Source organism: Nanorana parkeri, unplaced genomic scaffold, assembly GCF_000935625.1.
Source record: "Nanorana parkeri isolate BGI_ZX_2015 unplaced genomic scaffold, ASM93562v1 scaffold889, whole genome shotgun sequence".
Classification (NCBI taxonomy): domain Eukaryota; kingdom Metazoa; phylum Chordata; class Amphibia; order Anura; family Dicroglossidae; genus Nanorana; species Nanorana parkeri.
In genome coordinates this window covers 414,158-426,863 of record NW_017307157.1, presented here as the reverse complement: position 1 = coordinate 426,863, position 12,706 = coordinate 414,158, and the positions used below count along the sequence as shown (strand labels likewise).

At 41.1% G+C, this 12,706-nt stretch overlaps 1 protein-coding gene across 1 annotated transcript in view; it reads left to right on the top strand.

Moving 5' to 3' along the window:
- The first annotated feature begins 5,927 nt into the window (after positions 1-5,927).
- Positions 5,928-12,706, top strand: part of PDPK1 (3-phosphoinositide dependent protein kinase 1) — a 63,078-nt gene continuing 56,299 nt past the window's right edge. Inside the window, exon 1 of the mRNA XM_018565808.1 lies at positions 5,928-6,055. Within this exon, the coding sequence (XP_018421310.1) occupies positions 6,032-6,055 (24 nt within the window). The 5' untranslated portion in view covers positions 5,928-6,031. The remainder of the gene's footprint in view (positions 6,056-12,706) is intronic.

Sequence of the window (12,706 nt, the reverse complement as noted above, 5' to 3'; positions counted from 1 at the left end):
CCGCCAGTCAGCGCTGGCGGATCGGAGCGGGGAGGGGGGAATCCAGCCCCTCCCCTGTCACGGCAGAGAGCCGTGACAGGATCGAGAGGTGAGCGAACCTTCCAAATTAGGTAGGCACTCCAGAAGCTTGATTTAACACTGACCAGCTAAGCAGCATCTGCTACTTTCATTTTCCTGTAGACTGTTTTTTTCTGAATGGAAAACTCTTTCAGCTTTACATCTGTGGCATATGGGAAATATGTCCTCACTCTCCAACTCTTCCCTTCTTTATCTAGGCTGAAGTTGGGCTTTGAGATATAACGGGCAAATAAGAAAATGGTATAATAATTTGCAAATTGCTTCCCAACTGATTTGGTTTGAGTTGAAGTGACACACACACAGACTGCGGGGTACAAAAGTAGTCACCCTCCAGAAGGAAGGACAGTGTCATCACCAATTCAGAGATGATTTGAGGATCTACAGCCGAGTGATGCACACATAAGATACATTTTTGTTAATAGTTAAGGTACTTGAATGCATTTTTAAGGTTTAACTCCCGAGTTAAGTGTCACTTTAAGTCATTATTGCAGAGCTTACCTTAAATTGATATTTCATATTTTTGTTATAGAGATTAGTAAATCAGCCACTAGGGGGCAATCACTCAGCTCCTTGCTCAAAATGACTGTCATGAGATAATTTTGGGGCTGCCATTGGAGACCTCCTATTAGAAAATGCTAGATGCCTTGCTGTATCTGACTGTGTCCTGAAACAAGCATGCTGTAAATGAGTTTCAGAAAATGGTCAGAACTACTTATCATTGTACTTGTTCAGGGGCTTGTCAGCAACATACAGTATTGAAGTCAATGCACCAAAATTATAGCTAGGGAACCAGATTTCTCAAAGGAGAGTTCAGTAATGGCTCATTCCATGAAGTTATGCCAGTGGACCCCAGCAAAAACAAAATTTAAAAACGCATGTTATCTGTAAAAGAAGAGTAAAGTCTCACTCTTCCCGCACCACTGAATGGCGCTTTGATGAAGGGGAATCCTCCGCTGATGTCATCTTTAGAAAGTGGCACTTTCAGGAATCCCCTGGTTCTCTACAGCACTCAGTGGTTCTTCCTGCTGACCTCCATGCCACTACAGGACACAGCCAGAAACGTGCATATGTGCTCACTTCTTTTACAGGCCACACGTTTTAAAGCAGAACTCCAGCCAAATTCAGCTTGGGGCAAAAAACAATTAAAAAATCCAGCTCGTAAAGAGGAACTGGATTATTTTAAATTAATCCTTGCAGTGGGGCTACCCCCACACTGAGAGGGCGAAGTTCTCGTTTTGATCTAGGGACAAAAAAAAAAAAGAAATTATACTCACCTGAACCTCGGTCCCTCCTGACTGCTAGACCGGACCACACAGTCTCTTATTCTCCACTGAGGTATTGAACTGTGACATCATTACATCTAATGCAAGCCCTTTAGATGTGAGGACACTAGTGATGGGCCGAACACCCCAGTGTTCGGTTCGAATTTGAACTTTAGAACATGAAAAAAGGTTGAACTCGAACTCAATGCAAGTCTATGGGGCACTTGAAAATCAATTGTCCCCATTTTGAAGGCTTATATGCAAGTTATTGGCCATAAAAAGTGTATGAGGATCCGGTACTGCCCTGGGGGACATGTATGAATGGAAAAAAAAACTTTAAAAAAATACAGTTTTTAACTACCTCCCGGCCGGCAGCTAGGAGCTTCCTGGATGTAACAGGCCGTGTATACACGGCCTGTTAGTCCCGCCCACTCGTGCGCGCATGCAGGAAAGACATAACATTTAAAAACCGGCAGCGATGCTCGGGATGTGCCCCCCCTCCGTGGCTCCCCCACCCCTCCCGCTGTTACGCTGGTCCCGGGCTCCGCTGTGCCCGGTGCGAGCCCGGGACCAGCATAGTGCCACTCTGACAAGGGGATTAGAGGGAGGTTGGTTCACGATCTCTGCTTCATCAGCTTCTTCAGGGGGGTTCTGTGTGACATTAGGGGTCTTGGAGACCCCTGATGTCTCCACAAAGAGGACCTGTCACATTTTTTGCTATCACATAGGGGGGTTTCTTAGCCCCCTCTGTGATAGCAATAAAGTTAAGTGAAAATAAAACAAAAATAGGGGGGAAAAAAACGTTTCCCCCCCCAAAAATGTAAGTTACACATAAAAAAGAATTTTAAAAAAACTGATTTTTTAAAAAGTCCCCACCCCTACATATACGCATGTAAACATGCGTCAGGTGCGCATACCTGAGAAAACGACGATTGCGCCCATTACGCCGCACATGTTACATATCCCCGCGAACGTCGCAGTGAGAGCAATAATTTTAGGGTCATCAATCACTGATAACACGAAAATGATGAGCTGTAAAAGCTTTTAAAGCATCGCCTATGGCCAATTTTGGGTATGCTAGTTTTTTGGGGTAATAATAAATGTTTTATAACATAATGTAAAAAATACTTTTTTTTTTCAAACTTTTCAGTAATTTGTCCTGAATATGGTAAAAATAAAGCTCTATCTGTCCCCAAAAAATGATTGTGCATCCAGGGAGAGTGTTTTCTAACCACATATAATCATATCACATACCATCTTGTAAATGCCAGATTAGGCATTCTTGCTGCAGGAAAACGCAAGTTCTTGACGCAGGAATCCTGCGATTGCGATTATCCAACGATTGCGGGATTTCCCGCGATTATCGTATGATAATCGTACAGTGTATAGGCACCTTAAGATGCTCTTTTTATACCCAATTATGTTACTGACCTGTTACCAATTAACCTAATTAGTTATTCCAGCTCTTCCTTGTTAGTATCACTTACTTTGCCAGCTTTTTGTTGCCTTGTCCCAACTTTTTTGAGACGTGTTGCTGCCATCAATTTCGAAATTACCTTATTTTTTTCTTAAAACGGTATATTTTTTGAGTTTAAACACTTGATATGTTTTCTATTTTCTTTTGTGAATAAAATATGGGTTTGTGACATTTGCAAATCATTGCATCCTTTTTTTACGTAGATTTTACACAGCGTTCCAACTTTTTTGGAATTGGGGTTGTAGACAAATTTTTTAAGGAAGTTCAAAGACAGCAAACTTTACTGTCTTCAAGAGCCACAGTGTGCAGTGGAATCTTCACCCTCCAAAACTTCTGGATGTGTTGGATGCCTGCACTCCCCACTGTCTGGCATGCAACTGGCCAGGAAGTGTTGTATGCTGAAAATCCTACAACCACCAAAGCTCTTGAAGAAAGCAAAGTGAGGAATCACTGCCCTACTTAAAGTGCATGTATAGCCCAATTTTTTTTTTTTTTATAGAAAAGGGAGAAGTTTAAACCCGTTATGTCAATTTCTGCTGTTTGGATATCGCTGGAGAGATTTCCCGTCACTGCCTGTTCCAGAGACACAACGGGATGGTGAAGTAAATCTTCCAAAGTGAGAGGACTTCCCCTTAGAGAGCTGTCCCTGGAACATGGATAGAAAATGTCCCCTTAACTTTTATTCTGGGGGCAACTCTAAAATTATAGGTTTCCCCTCACTTTCTGTTTCAGTGACCATAGTCACTAGTAAAAATAAGGGGATAAATCACCCCACTGGGAACTCATACAGCAATAACATTTTGTCAAAGGGTCTAACACTCCCCATCCTTTCCACAACTCAAACAAAAAAAGTTTTCATTCACATACACTTTAAAGTAGAACGTCGGTCTCAGCAAGACAAATTTGGCATCCGTGGATTCAATATCTGCAATCACAATCCTTTGACAGAGGCTTACTAATGCTTTAAGTTCTAGTAGTAGGCTTTGGTCACGCTCTGTTCTTACTTTAATATATATTGCAATATTTTTGTCCATAGGCAGTGTTGTAATGTTAAAATTGTGGGAGGATGCAGCTACATCCTTTGGTCTTTTTAGATAATTTTTCTTTTCCTTTTAAATTTATTCATTTTTAGATACCAGTATGTTAAAATAAAAATGTATTATACAGTATAAAAAAGTACTTTGTGTGATCCTTGGAGTACCTTAAAAGTCCAAACTCTCTTTTTACTTTTCAATATAAATTATTAGGATGTGGAACTCCCCCTTTATGCATACCTCATTGTATGACAACTACTCTATTGTTCTATGTTTATTTTTTATTCGTAAAAATATCAATTTTTGTTCTCTAGTGCGAATGACCAAACTGACATAACATGATTTACCTACATTTCCCTGCTATATGCGTGGAATTGTTTCTCTATTGCATACCTGGTAAATTGTTACTATCTGTGAAATACCTGGACCATTACTGCTTAGGGGGTTACCCCTTTGGACGTCCAATTCCTTATGCGGTGTACCTGCACATTGTGATCAGTTTGGTATTAAGCAAATCCTTTTGTTTGTTCGTAATTGCAACATTTTAATGTTTTGCCTTTACACTAACAGTATACGATTATTGTGCTGTGTTGGAAAAACAATAAAAATGATTGAATTTAAAGTACAACGTTGGAAAAATGACTAATAATCTTTGCAGTGGGGCTACCCCTGCAAGGGTTAAGTGCTCATTTCAACTAAGGTGTAAAATAAAAAAAAGCTATACACTCCATTCAGGTCCCTGCAATGCGCTGCAGTGTGAATGGGAAACATAAAAACTAACAGGACTATTCACAAAAGGATGAAGAGTTTGGAGAAGGCAGAAGTGAACAATGTATGACAACATAGCTGATTTGGAAAAATTATGCAGTTCAGCTCACTTTCCAGTTCAGATATGTTGTCCTAGATTGTTCACTTCTTCTCCTGCCTTCTCCAAACTCTTCACCCTTCTGTGAATAACTCTATAATTGTTTTCTAGCCAGGGCTGTCCCTACCCTAACTGCCGCCTGAGGTATGGGTTTCTGCTGAGCTGATAGTGCTTTACAAGGGGACTGAAGCGGTAGGACAGGCGAATGTGTTAGAGCCGTGCCTGTCAACGGCTCTGTCTGGTCTCGCTGACGTCACTGGTTGCCAGGAGCGCAGCGGGACGCCAGCCAGAGTGTCCCGCTCAGCTCCCTGGCAGCCGATGATGTCTGCAATCTAGGTGGAGAGCCGGACAGAGGCACAGGTTACTAAGAGCTTGTAGCAACCTGGGACACTGTGGCCGCCCCTCTAATGAGAAGGCGTCTGAGGCGACCGCCGCATTATAGGGACGGCTCTGGCCCTAGCGCATGACCGAGCCCTAAGATGCCGTGAATGGGCTGATGCCAGGTAGGTTGTAACTTCTATGTGCAGGAGTGACATCATCGGTGGCCACCCAATGCTTGTGGAACCCAGAAGACATGGCAGTGAGGGGATAGAAGATACATGGCACAGCGCTGTAGTAGGTCATACTTGTACAGTAGGTGTACAATGCTGTGCATAATTCAACAATATGGTACACCCCCACCCGGCAGGGACACAGCGGTTTACTACCACTCGAACAACGAATGGTACCATGGCGCGTCTTAGAAAGCGGCCCAGGTTTGGCGCACGTTGCTGTAGGACTCAGATGTGAGTGGGGGAAACCTCCAGTCCTGGTTCGTTGCTTTGTACAGGTATTTTTATTCCAGGTCACACTAGTTTCTTCTGTCTAGTTTGCACACTATCCATGGTTGGTCACCCCAGCCTGTCCTTGGGAATGCCACCCATGCAGGTTCCCTGTACTGTGTCAGTAAGGAGGAGGGGGGAGCCCTGACCGAGGACAGGTGTTCTTTTCCTGCCTCACATCCTTCCACACTACCTCACTGCGAAATGGAGGAAACAAACAAGGAAACGAAGACGCTTTTTCTGTGAATGAGGAGGAGGGGGAGGAGGGCGCGGCTTGCGCTCGCTGACGAGCGTCTACAGCGCCCAATCGGCGACGAACGAGGGCGGGCGAAGGACAATTCTGACCAATGGCGGCGGGGAGAGCGGCGGAGCGGACCTTCCCTTCTCTACCACGAACATTGTTGTGGAGTGACGTCAGCTCCAGACGATGCGGGCGGCCATTACTGTTGGCTGTGTGATTCCCTGAAGCCATCTGAGGAGAGGGGAAGGAGGCCATGGCCAGGACCACTAGCCAAGTGGTGAGGCGCTCGACTTGTACGAGGGTTTGGAGGGGGTACAGGCGGGTTCGAAGGGGGGGATCTGGGGGCCAGGCTGGCAGGCAGAGGGGAGTGAGAGGAAGGCACCGGCAGCAGGCCTCTCCCCTCCAGAGCTGCTAGGATGGGCAGATACCCTGGTGCCCAGCCTGTCACTTGGCCACACATGGAGAGGAGGTGATGACAGGCCGGGGATAGAGGAGGGAGGCCTCCCAAACGGCTGCTGTCTATGCCTGGCCCCCCATGTCTTCCTATGGCAGTCCCTTCCCTGCGCACACCCAGTCTGTTTATTTATTTGCTCTGTTTATGTAGACAGGCAGCACTTTGCAGGGGATATGTTCTGCAGGCAACAGGTTTTTACTTAAGGTGGTGTATCATGGCATTGTGCACGCTTCATTGGTGTAAGATTACCGCTGTTGCCCTGTTTTTGTGAAGGCAAGAAGGTGTTTTCGTGTCCAGGGTGTTGGGGTCCCAAAGGGCCCCTGGATACAGGGAAATGTTTTTTAACCTTTCCACTGACCATATGCCTGTATGCGACTGCCATATGCGTACAACCGGTTCCGCTGTTCTGTCTGAGACAGCGTTTACTACCAGCACGGTGACCAGCTCCCAGGTCATTGTTTACAATCGGCAGTTGGTGGGATGGGCAACTGATCATGTGACCACATTAGTGACAGCCAATCACATGATTGTCATGGGGTAAAAGGGTATGTAAACCCCTTTGGTGGGATGGGCAATTGATCATGTGACCACAGTAGTGTCAGCCAATCACATGATTGTCATGGGGTTAATGGGTATGTAAACCCCTTTGGTGGGATGGCAACTGATCATGTGACCACAGTGACAGTCATAGTGATCACATGATTATGTAGCCTGTCTAGGAGGGGCCTCGGGTCAATGTTAGGAATTCGGACAGGAAAATTATGGACAAAACTGTCACAAATTAGAAATATCACCTATTGTGCTTGGTGCACCAATGCACTTATTATATGCACCCAAAATATATAAAGATATAAACTTCCTGTTGGGTCTGCAGGACAGGAAATCAATGGAAATCTCACTGAGACACAGATGGCAAGGTTCATTGGGGTACAAAAAAGGGGGGGGTGCTTTAATTATGCTTTAAGGTAAAAAATGGCAAATTGTGGATTACCCCTTATGTTCTGTTTGGACCTGTGCTCCTAGGGTGACAATGCTGCCTTGGTGTGAGTCTATGCTGGCTCAGCGTTGTCACGGTAGAATATGTAGTACAGGCTGATGCACAGAGCACCACCACCTTTAGCTTGTTTGCCGGGCGCTCTTAAATAAGGCCGCAACATTAGGACAGCCTTGGCTCTGTTGATGTGACCTGGTCACCTGTGGCCCTGCACATAAACCGGAGGTCAATCCCTGAGCGCACCTGTTACATGGATGGTGCGATGAATTAAAAGCCACAAGATGTAAATAAGGAGAGGATCACAGTAAGAAAACAGATCCACTTTAGACCGCTATTTTCCTTCTGAATTGTATTTTTCACGCTTGGGCTTATTTGTACTTGGCATTAGAATGTTAAAATATACTGAATCCCTGAAATCAGGGAGGGTGACGTTAAACCGATAAAAAATGTATGGGTGGAATCAGACATTTCAAACGAAAATGTGTGTTTCTGTGGTCAACAACATCTAGGCCATAGAAAGACACCTGCACTTATTTCATAGGTGTGTTGGCTGCCCGCTCCTTGGATTTGTGCAGATTGTTCCTGATTTCCAGTGACAGGGCCAGCTTTGGAAGATTTGTTCCCGTTCATATATTCCTTGTTTTTTATTTCTTTTCCTGTCTATCTGTACTTTGTATTTCCATCTTGTTCTGCGATCCTCTGAAATGGTTCTTGTGCCCGCTGATTTCAGTTCTCGGGGTTTTGCAGCTTTGTACCTGGAAAGTATTTTTTAAATGTAGGCAGCTGTGATACCTGACAATGCTTTACAATGTAGACATATCCATTCATGAGTGCCTGCTCTCGGATGTCTATACTATCTAATGCAGGGCTGGACAAATCCCAGGAGCCAGGGACGGTCCTTGAAGAGTCAATGCTCCATAACATATACAGCTGGCTCCTAACTTTTGAGGTTTTATTATTATTATTATTATTATTATTATTATTGATACAGGTTTTCTCTACTTGTTGTCAATGGAGCTGGCTCCTAAAAAAAACATCCTGCTGGTTCCTGGATTAGTCAGACTGGCTCCTGAATTTCATTTTAATTTGTCCACCCCTGAACTAATGTCCTATGTCGGTCTCACACATCTTAACCTGCTTGCATATGGATTGTGGGACCTTCACTGTTGTAGATTAGAAGATACAACAATTCTGTTAGGTAACTTGTCGATGAATAGATTGCTGGCGATTGCTCGAGTAAAGCTGGCCATACAGGGAGCACATTTTGAGCTGTGGATGGCCCTGTCGGCACCCGGCTATTCAACAGCTAGCAATGGGGATTTCAACGTCTACTTTGTTTAGTGTGGATGGGGGAATTGATAGACTTTTCTTTTTCGAAGAGTATATGGCCTCTCCATAGTCTCTCATATCCTGCGTTCTCTATGACGTAGTATAAATGAAAAGCCTCAAGGTGAATTAAACGCCTTCATAATGGTCTTGTGTGGTGGGCGTACCTAAGAACTTAATACTAGAGATCGCACCACTGGGTTCCCATCAGAATGAGCCAATGACTCAGCCCGTCTATCTAACAAATACTAAAAATATCAGCTTTGGCCAGACTGACCCTTTTTTATGGGGATGAGCTGACTTTGCAAGTTGTTCTGTACGATATGTAATTATTTGTTATTGTTTGTTTTTCTTTGGACATGGCTGTCATCTTGAAAATGCTAGTTGCATGATGGTCATTTTTGTCCCCAACCCAGGAACAAATATGCAAATAAAGTAGGAGAATCAGAGGTCTTTATCTGCATACTTGTTCTGGAGAAGCGACTCGCAGTATTGAAGCAAGAAGGGTCAGCATAACAGCCAGGCAGCTAGTAGTAGCTATTTTAGAAGGTGTCATCAATGGTATCCTGTGTGTCTGTGACGTGACAGTTTCCTTCAACGCCGAGAGATTAGTGAAAATGTCTCCGTCTGTGTTGTTTGGTTGTTTTTGTCTTCTTACCTTCCAAATGACATTCTAGTTCCCTTTCTGGCCAGTGAAAATAGGAAGTGAGGGATAATGGTAAACATGACATTTTATTGAATAATATGCACATTAGTCCTGCGGTTTTTAGAAGTCATTCACAAGTTCATTGTCAGTCACGGGATTTCTTCCATTAACTAGAGACTTGAAAGAAAAAAAGAAAGTATACTGCACCTAATAATTTGTATTGTTGCTGTCCTTCCTCTAGTTGCCTCCTAGTTTCTCTGCAATATTTATGGCAGGCGTTGTGTTGTACAATTATGGCAACATGTAACTACTTGTGGCTGTATACAAGGTTTTGGAATGTGGATGTGCCATTTGCGTGCCTTTATGACAGATCCCTTTTTCCGTTGTACATTTTTAAGATTTAGTTAGCAAGCTTGTTCAAACTTAGTTTATGACTTTGTTACTACTACTGTTTTGTGTGTGTGTGTGCATAATATATTCTACACTACTAGTCTATTAAATACCTCTAAACTGTAATTTTGTGTGTGTGCGCGCATTATATATATACACACACTCATGGGCAGGGCCCTCCTTACCATCTTGACCTAAAAAAATTCAGTTTATATTTACCAGTCTATTAAATACTTCTAAATGTAATTTTGTGTGTGTGTATACAGATATAGGGTTATTTTAGCTTGATAGGTATAAAGTTGTTTTGACAAAATTACTGGTGTTGCATTTGAAGTTATTTGTAAAACTGTCATTGTGTTTTGGTTGTGATAGCGCTCCTCCTGTGGTTCTGTGGACAGGAAGTCTGGTGAATCAAGAAAAAAGTTAAATGTATTTAAATGATAAAAATAATTATTGAAGTGACACTAAACACAGGAGTCGAAACTTAATAATGCATTTCGGTTCCTTAACTATCAACTTAGTCAGTAAAGTAGTCAGTGGTGACTACTTTACAACACACACAGGGACCATGGGGAACAAAAGTAGCCACCCTCCAGAGGGAAGGACAGTGTCAGCACCAAAGCAGAGATGATTTGAGGATCTACAGCCGAGTGATACACAAATAAGATACATTTTTGTTAATACTTAAGGTACTTGAATTAATTTTTTGGATTTAACTTCTGAGTTTAGTGTCACTTGTAATATTTAAATGGATAACAAATAATCTAGTTTTAAATAATATTAACACATGTATGACGGATATTTTTTTGGTGTTTTGTGTAATACAAATCATTTGTGGCAATTGTTATTTAACGCTAATGGTAACCGTAGTAATAAAACTTGGGAGATTCAAACCAAGTGGTTTCAGAAATGATAGGTCTCAGTGATGTTTTGTCTCAGTCATAACTGTGTATTAATATGACAAATTTTCTTACAGTAGTTGCTTTTTGGTTTCCTTGTACTATTTAGTCATGCTTATTTTGTCTCTAAACCACAATGCGCAAAATCAAAACTTAAGTGAAAAAAGTACATATGAAGTTCACACCAGCAAACTTTTCTTTGTACAGTAATTTTATTTTGAGTAGACCATAACTAAAGTTATAAAAAGATACAGACAAGCTAGCCTGCCTAAGACAGACAATTATAGCCTGGGATACTTTAGTATGTTTATAATTGAAAGATAAAAAAAACACAAAACATTTACATGCTGAATCTTTCTCATAAAGTACCTTTTTTAGATTTTAGTTTGAACACATTAAGATTTTAGAAAATTGGTTCATAGATATAGTGCTATAAATTGATGATATAAAACGTTTTTTTATAGTTGATGTTTGATAAGTACACAAACGATGCTGAAAGATATTTGTTTTAATGTAACTATCTAAAGGTAAAAACTGCATTAGCAATAGTTCCTGATGATGAATACATAAGCAGCTTTGAGCCCAGTTGGTGACCTCAGGAACTGGTTAAGTAACAATCCAGATACAATTTTCTCCCACCACATCATGTGAAATCGGATGTAAGCTGTAAAAAAGAAAAAAAAACTGTCACATTTTTCATTTACAGTGGACCACAAATTGTGACATTTTAAGGAATGTTAGATTGTGAATGATCACAAAGAGCCTTTCATTCATAAAGCACGTGGTCATGAATGATAAATATGTACATTATCCAGAGGAAGAAAACAAGGGAAATTGTGATTCATTTCATCTCTTTCTCTTTATTCTTATTTGCTTAGATATATTTATATTTTATCAAATAATATTTTAGAGTTGAATCTTTTCTTTATTGAAAAAAAAAAAAAAACAACAAGATTAGTTCTCATGGAAGTATGAAACATAAGGCGATTTGTCCGAATAAATGGACATTTGTTATTGGAACGACATTACTGAGTGCTGGTGATTCCTGTTTCTTGCAGTATGAAACACAAGACATTGGTCCAATTAGTAGCAACATATTGGGGTACTGATAGCAAATAGTAGTACATTGTACACAATAAGGACTAGAGAGCAGGTAAACTGAGCACAAGTGTTTAGAAACAATATAAGGTATAAGGGGGTGACAACCTCCAACCCGATCCTTGTGCAGACCCACCATACAACCATAGTAAAAGGTACAACGGTAATGGGGAATAAATCGGTGTGAGACCAATATCGCCACTGCAAGGGAAGCAAAGTAAACGCGTTGTTCTAATAAATGGGAGAGGAAAATAGAAAAGAGTACAGAAAGAGAGGGGACTAGAGCAAAAAAGACACAGTAAGAGAAAACTAGAGGGGAAAAAGGGAATAAAGGATCCTGGGAGCACTGGTGTCCGATGGCTGACATGGAGTCGATCTCTCAAATAATATTTTAAAGGGTAATAAAAACTCACTGCTGCCAGAAAAACATTTTATTTTCAGTAAGGAATATAGACATTGCACCAGATGCATTCTATTAAAATAGAGGATTTTGTCCACAGCAACCAGTCAGATCAGGAGTCTGGCTGGTATGTAAAACACAAGTTATTTTGTTTTTTATAAATTGTATTCATAAACATGGATATGTGCTTTTAAACGTTTTTGTTGTATTCTTATTTCAGTAAGACATCAAAAACAATAAACCCATAACCAAAATGTTTGTGTTTTCTGCACTCATTTGTGTCAAGTAATCATTAAATATAAATAGTGAATATAAAATGGCTGTCGTATTTAAACAGAGCTAGGTGTAACGGGTACAATTCAGTACAATATTTAGTAATATTCAGTATAAGGATCTTCTTCTTTTTTGGATTGTCAATAAGAATGAGAACAATTAGGTAATAGAAGAAATATCAGTTATATAATTTACTGTTGAATAATTCTGTTTCCCAAAATAGACAATTATGAAATTCTATGTAACCAAATTAAAATCTAGTGCAGCTGCCTCTAATAAGATTTCTTGCTCAATCTTTAGTTTGCATTTAATGCTACAACTTGTTGAAGGATGTATGATAATGAATATTGAATGAGGAATAAGAATAGCTGTAGTCGTTGCTGCCTTTTTTTTTTTTTTTTTTTTTTTTTTTTTTTTTTTTTTTTTTTTTGAGAGTGTCCGCACTGTT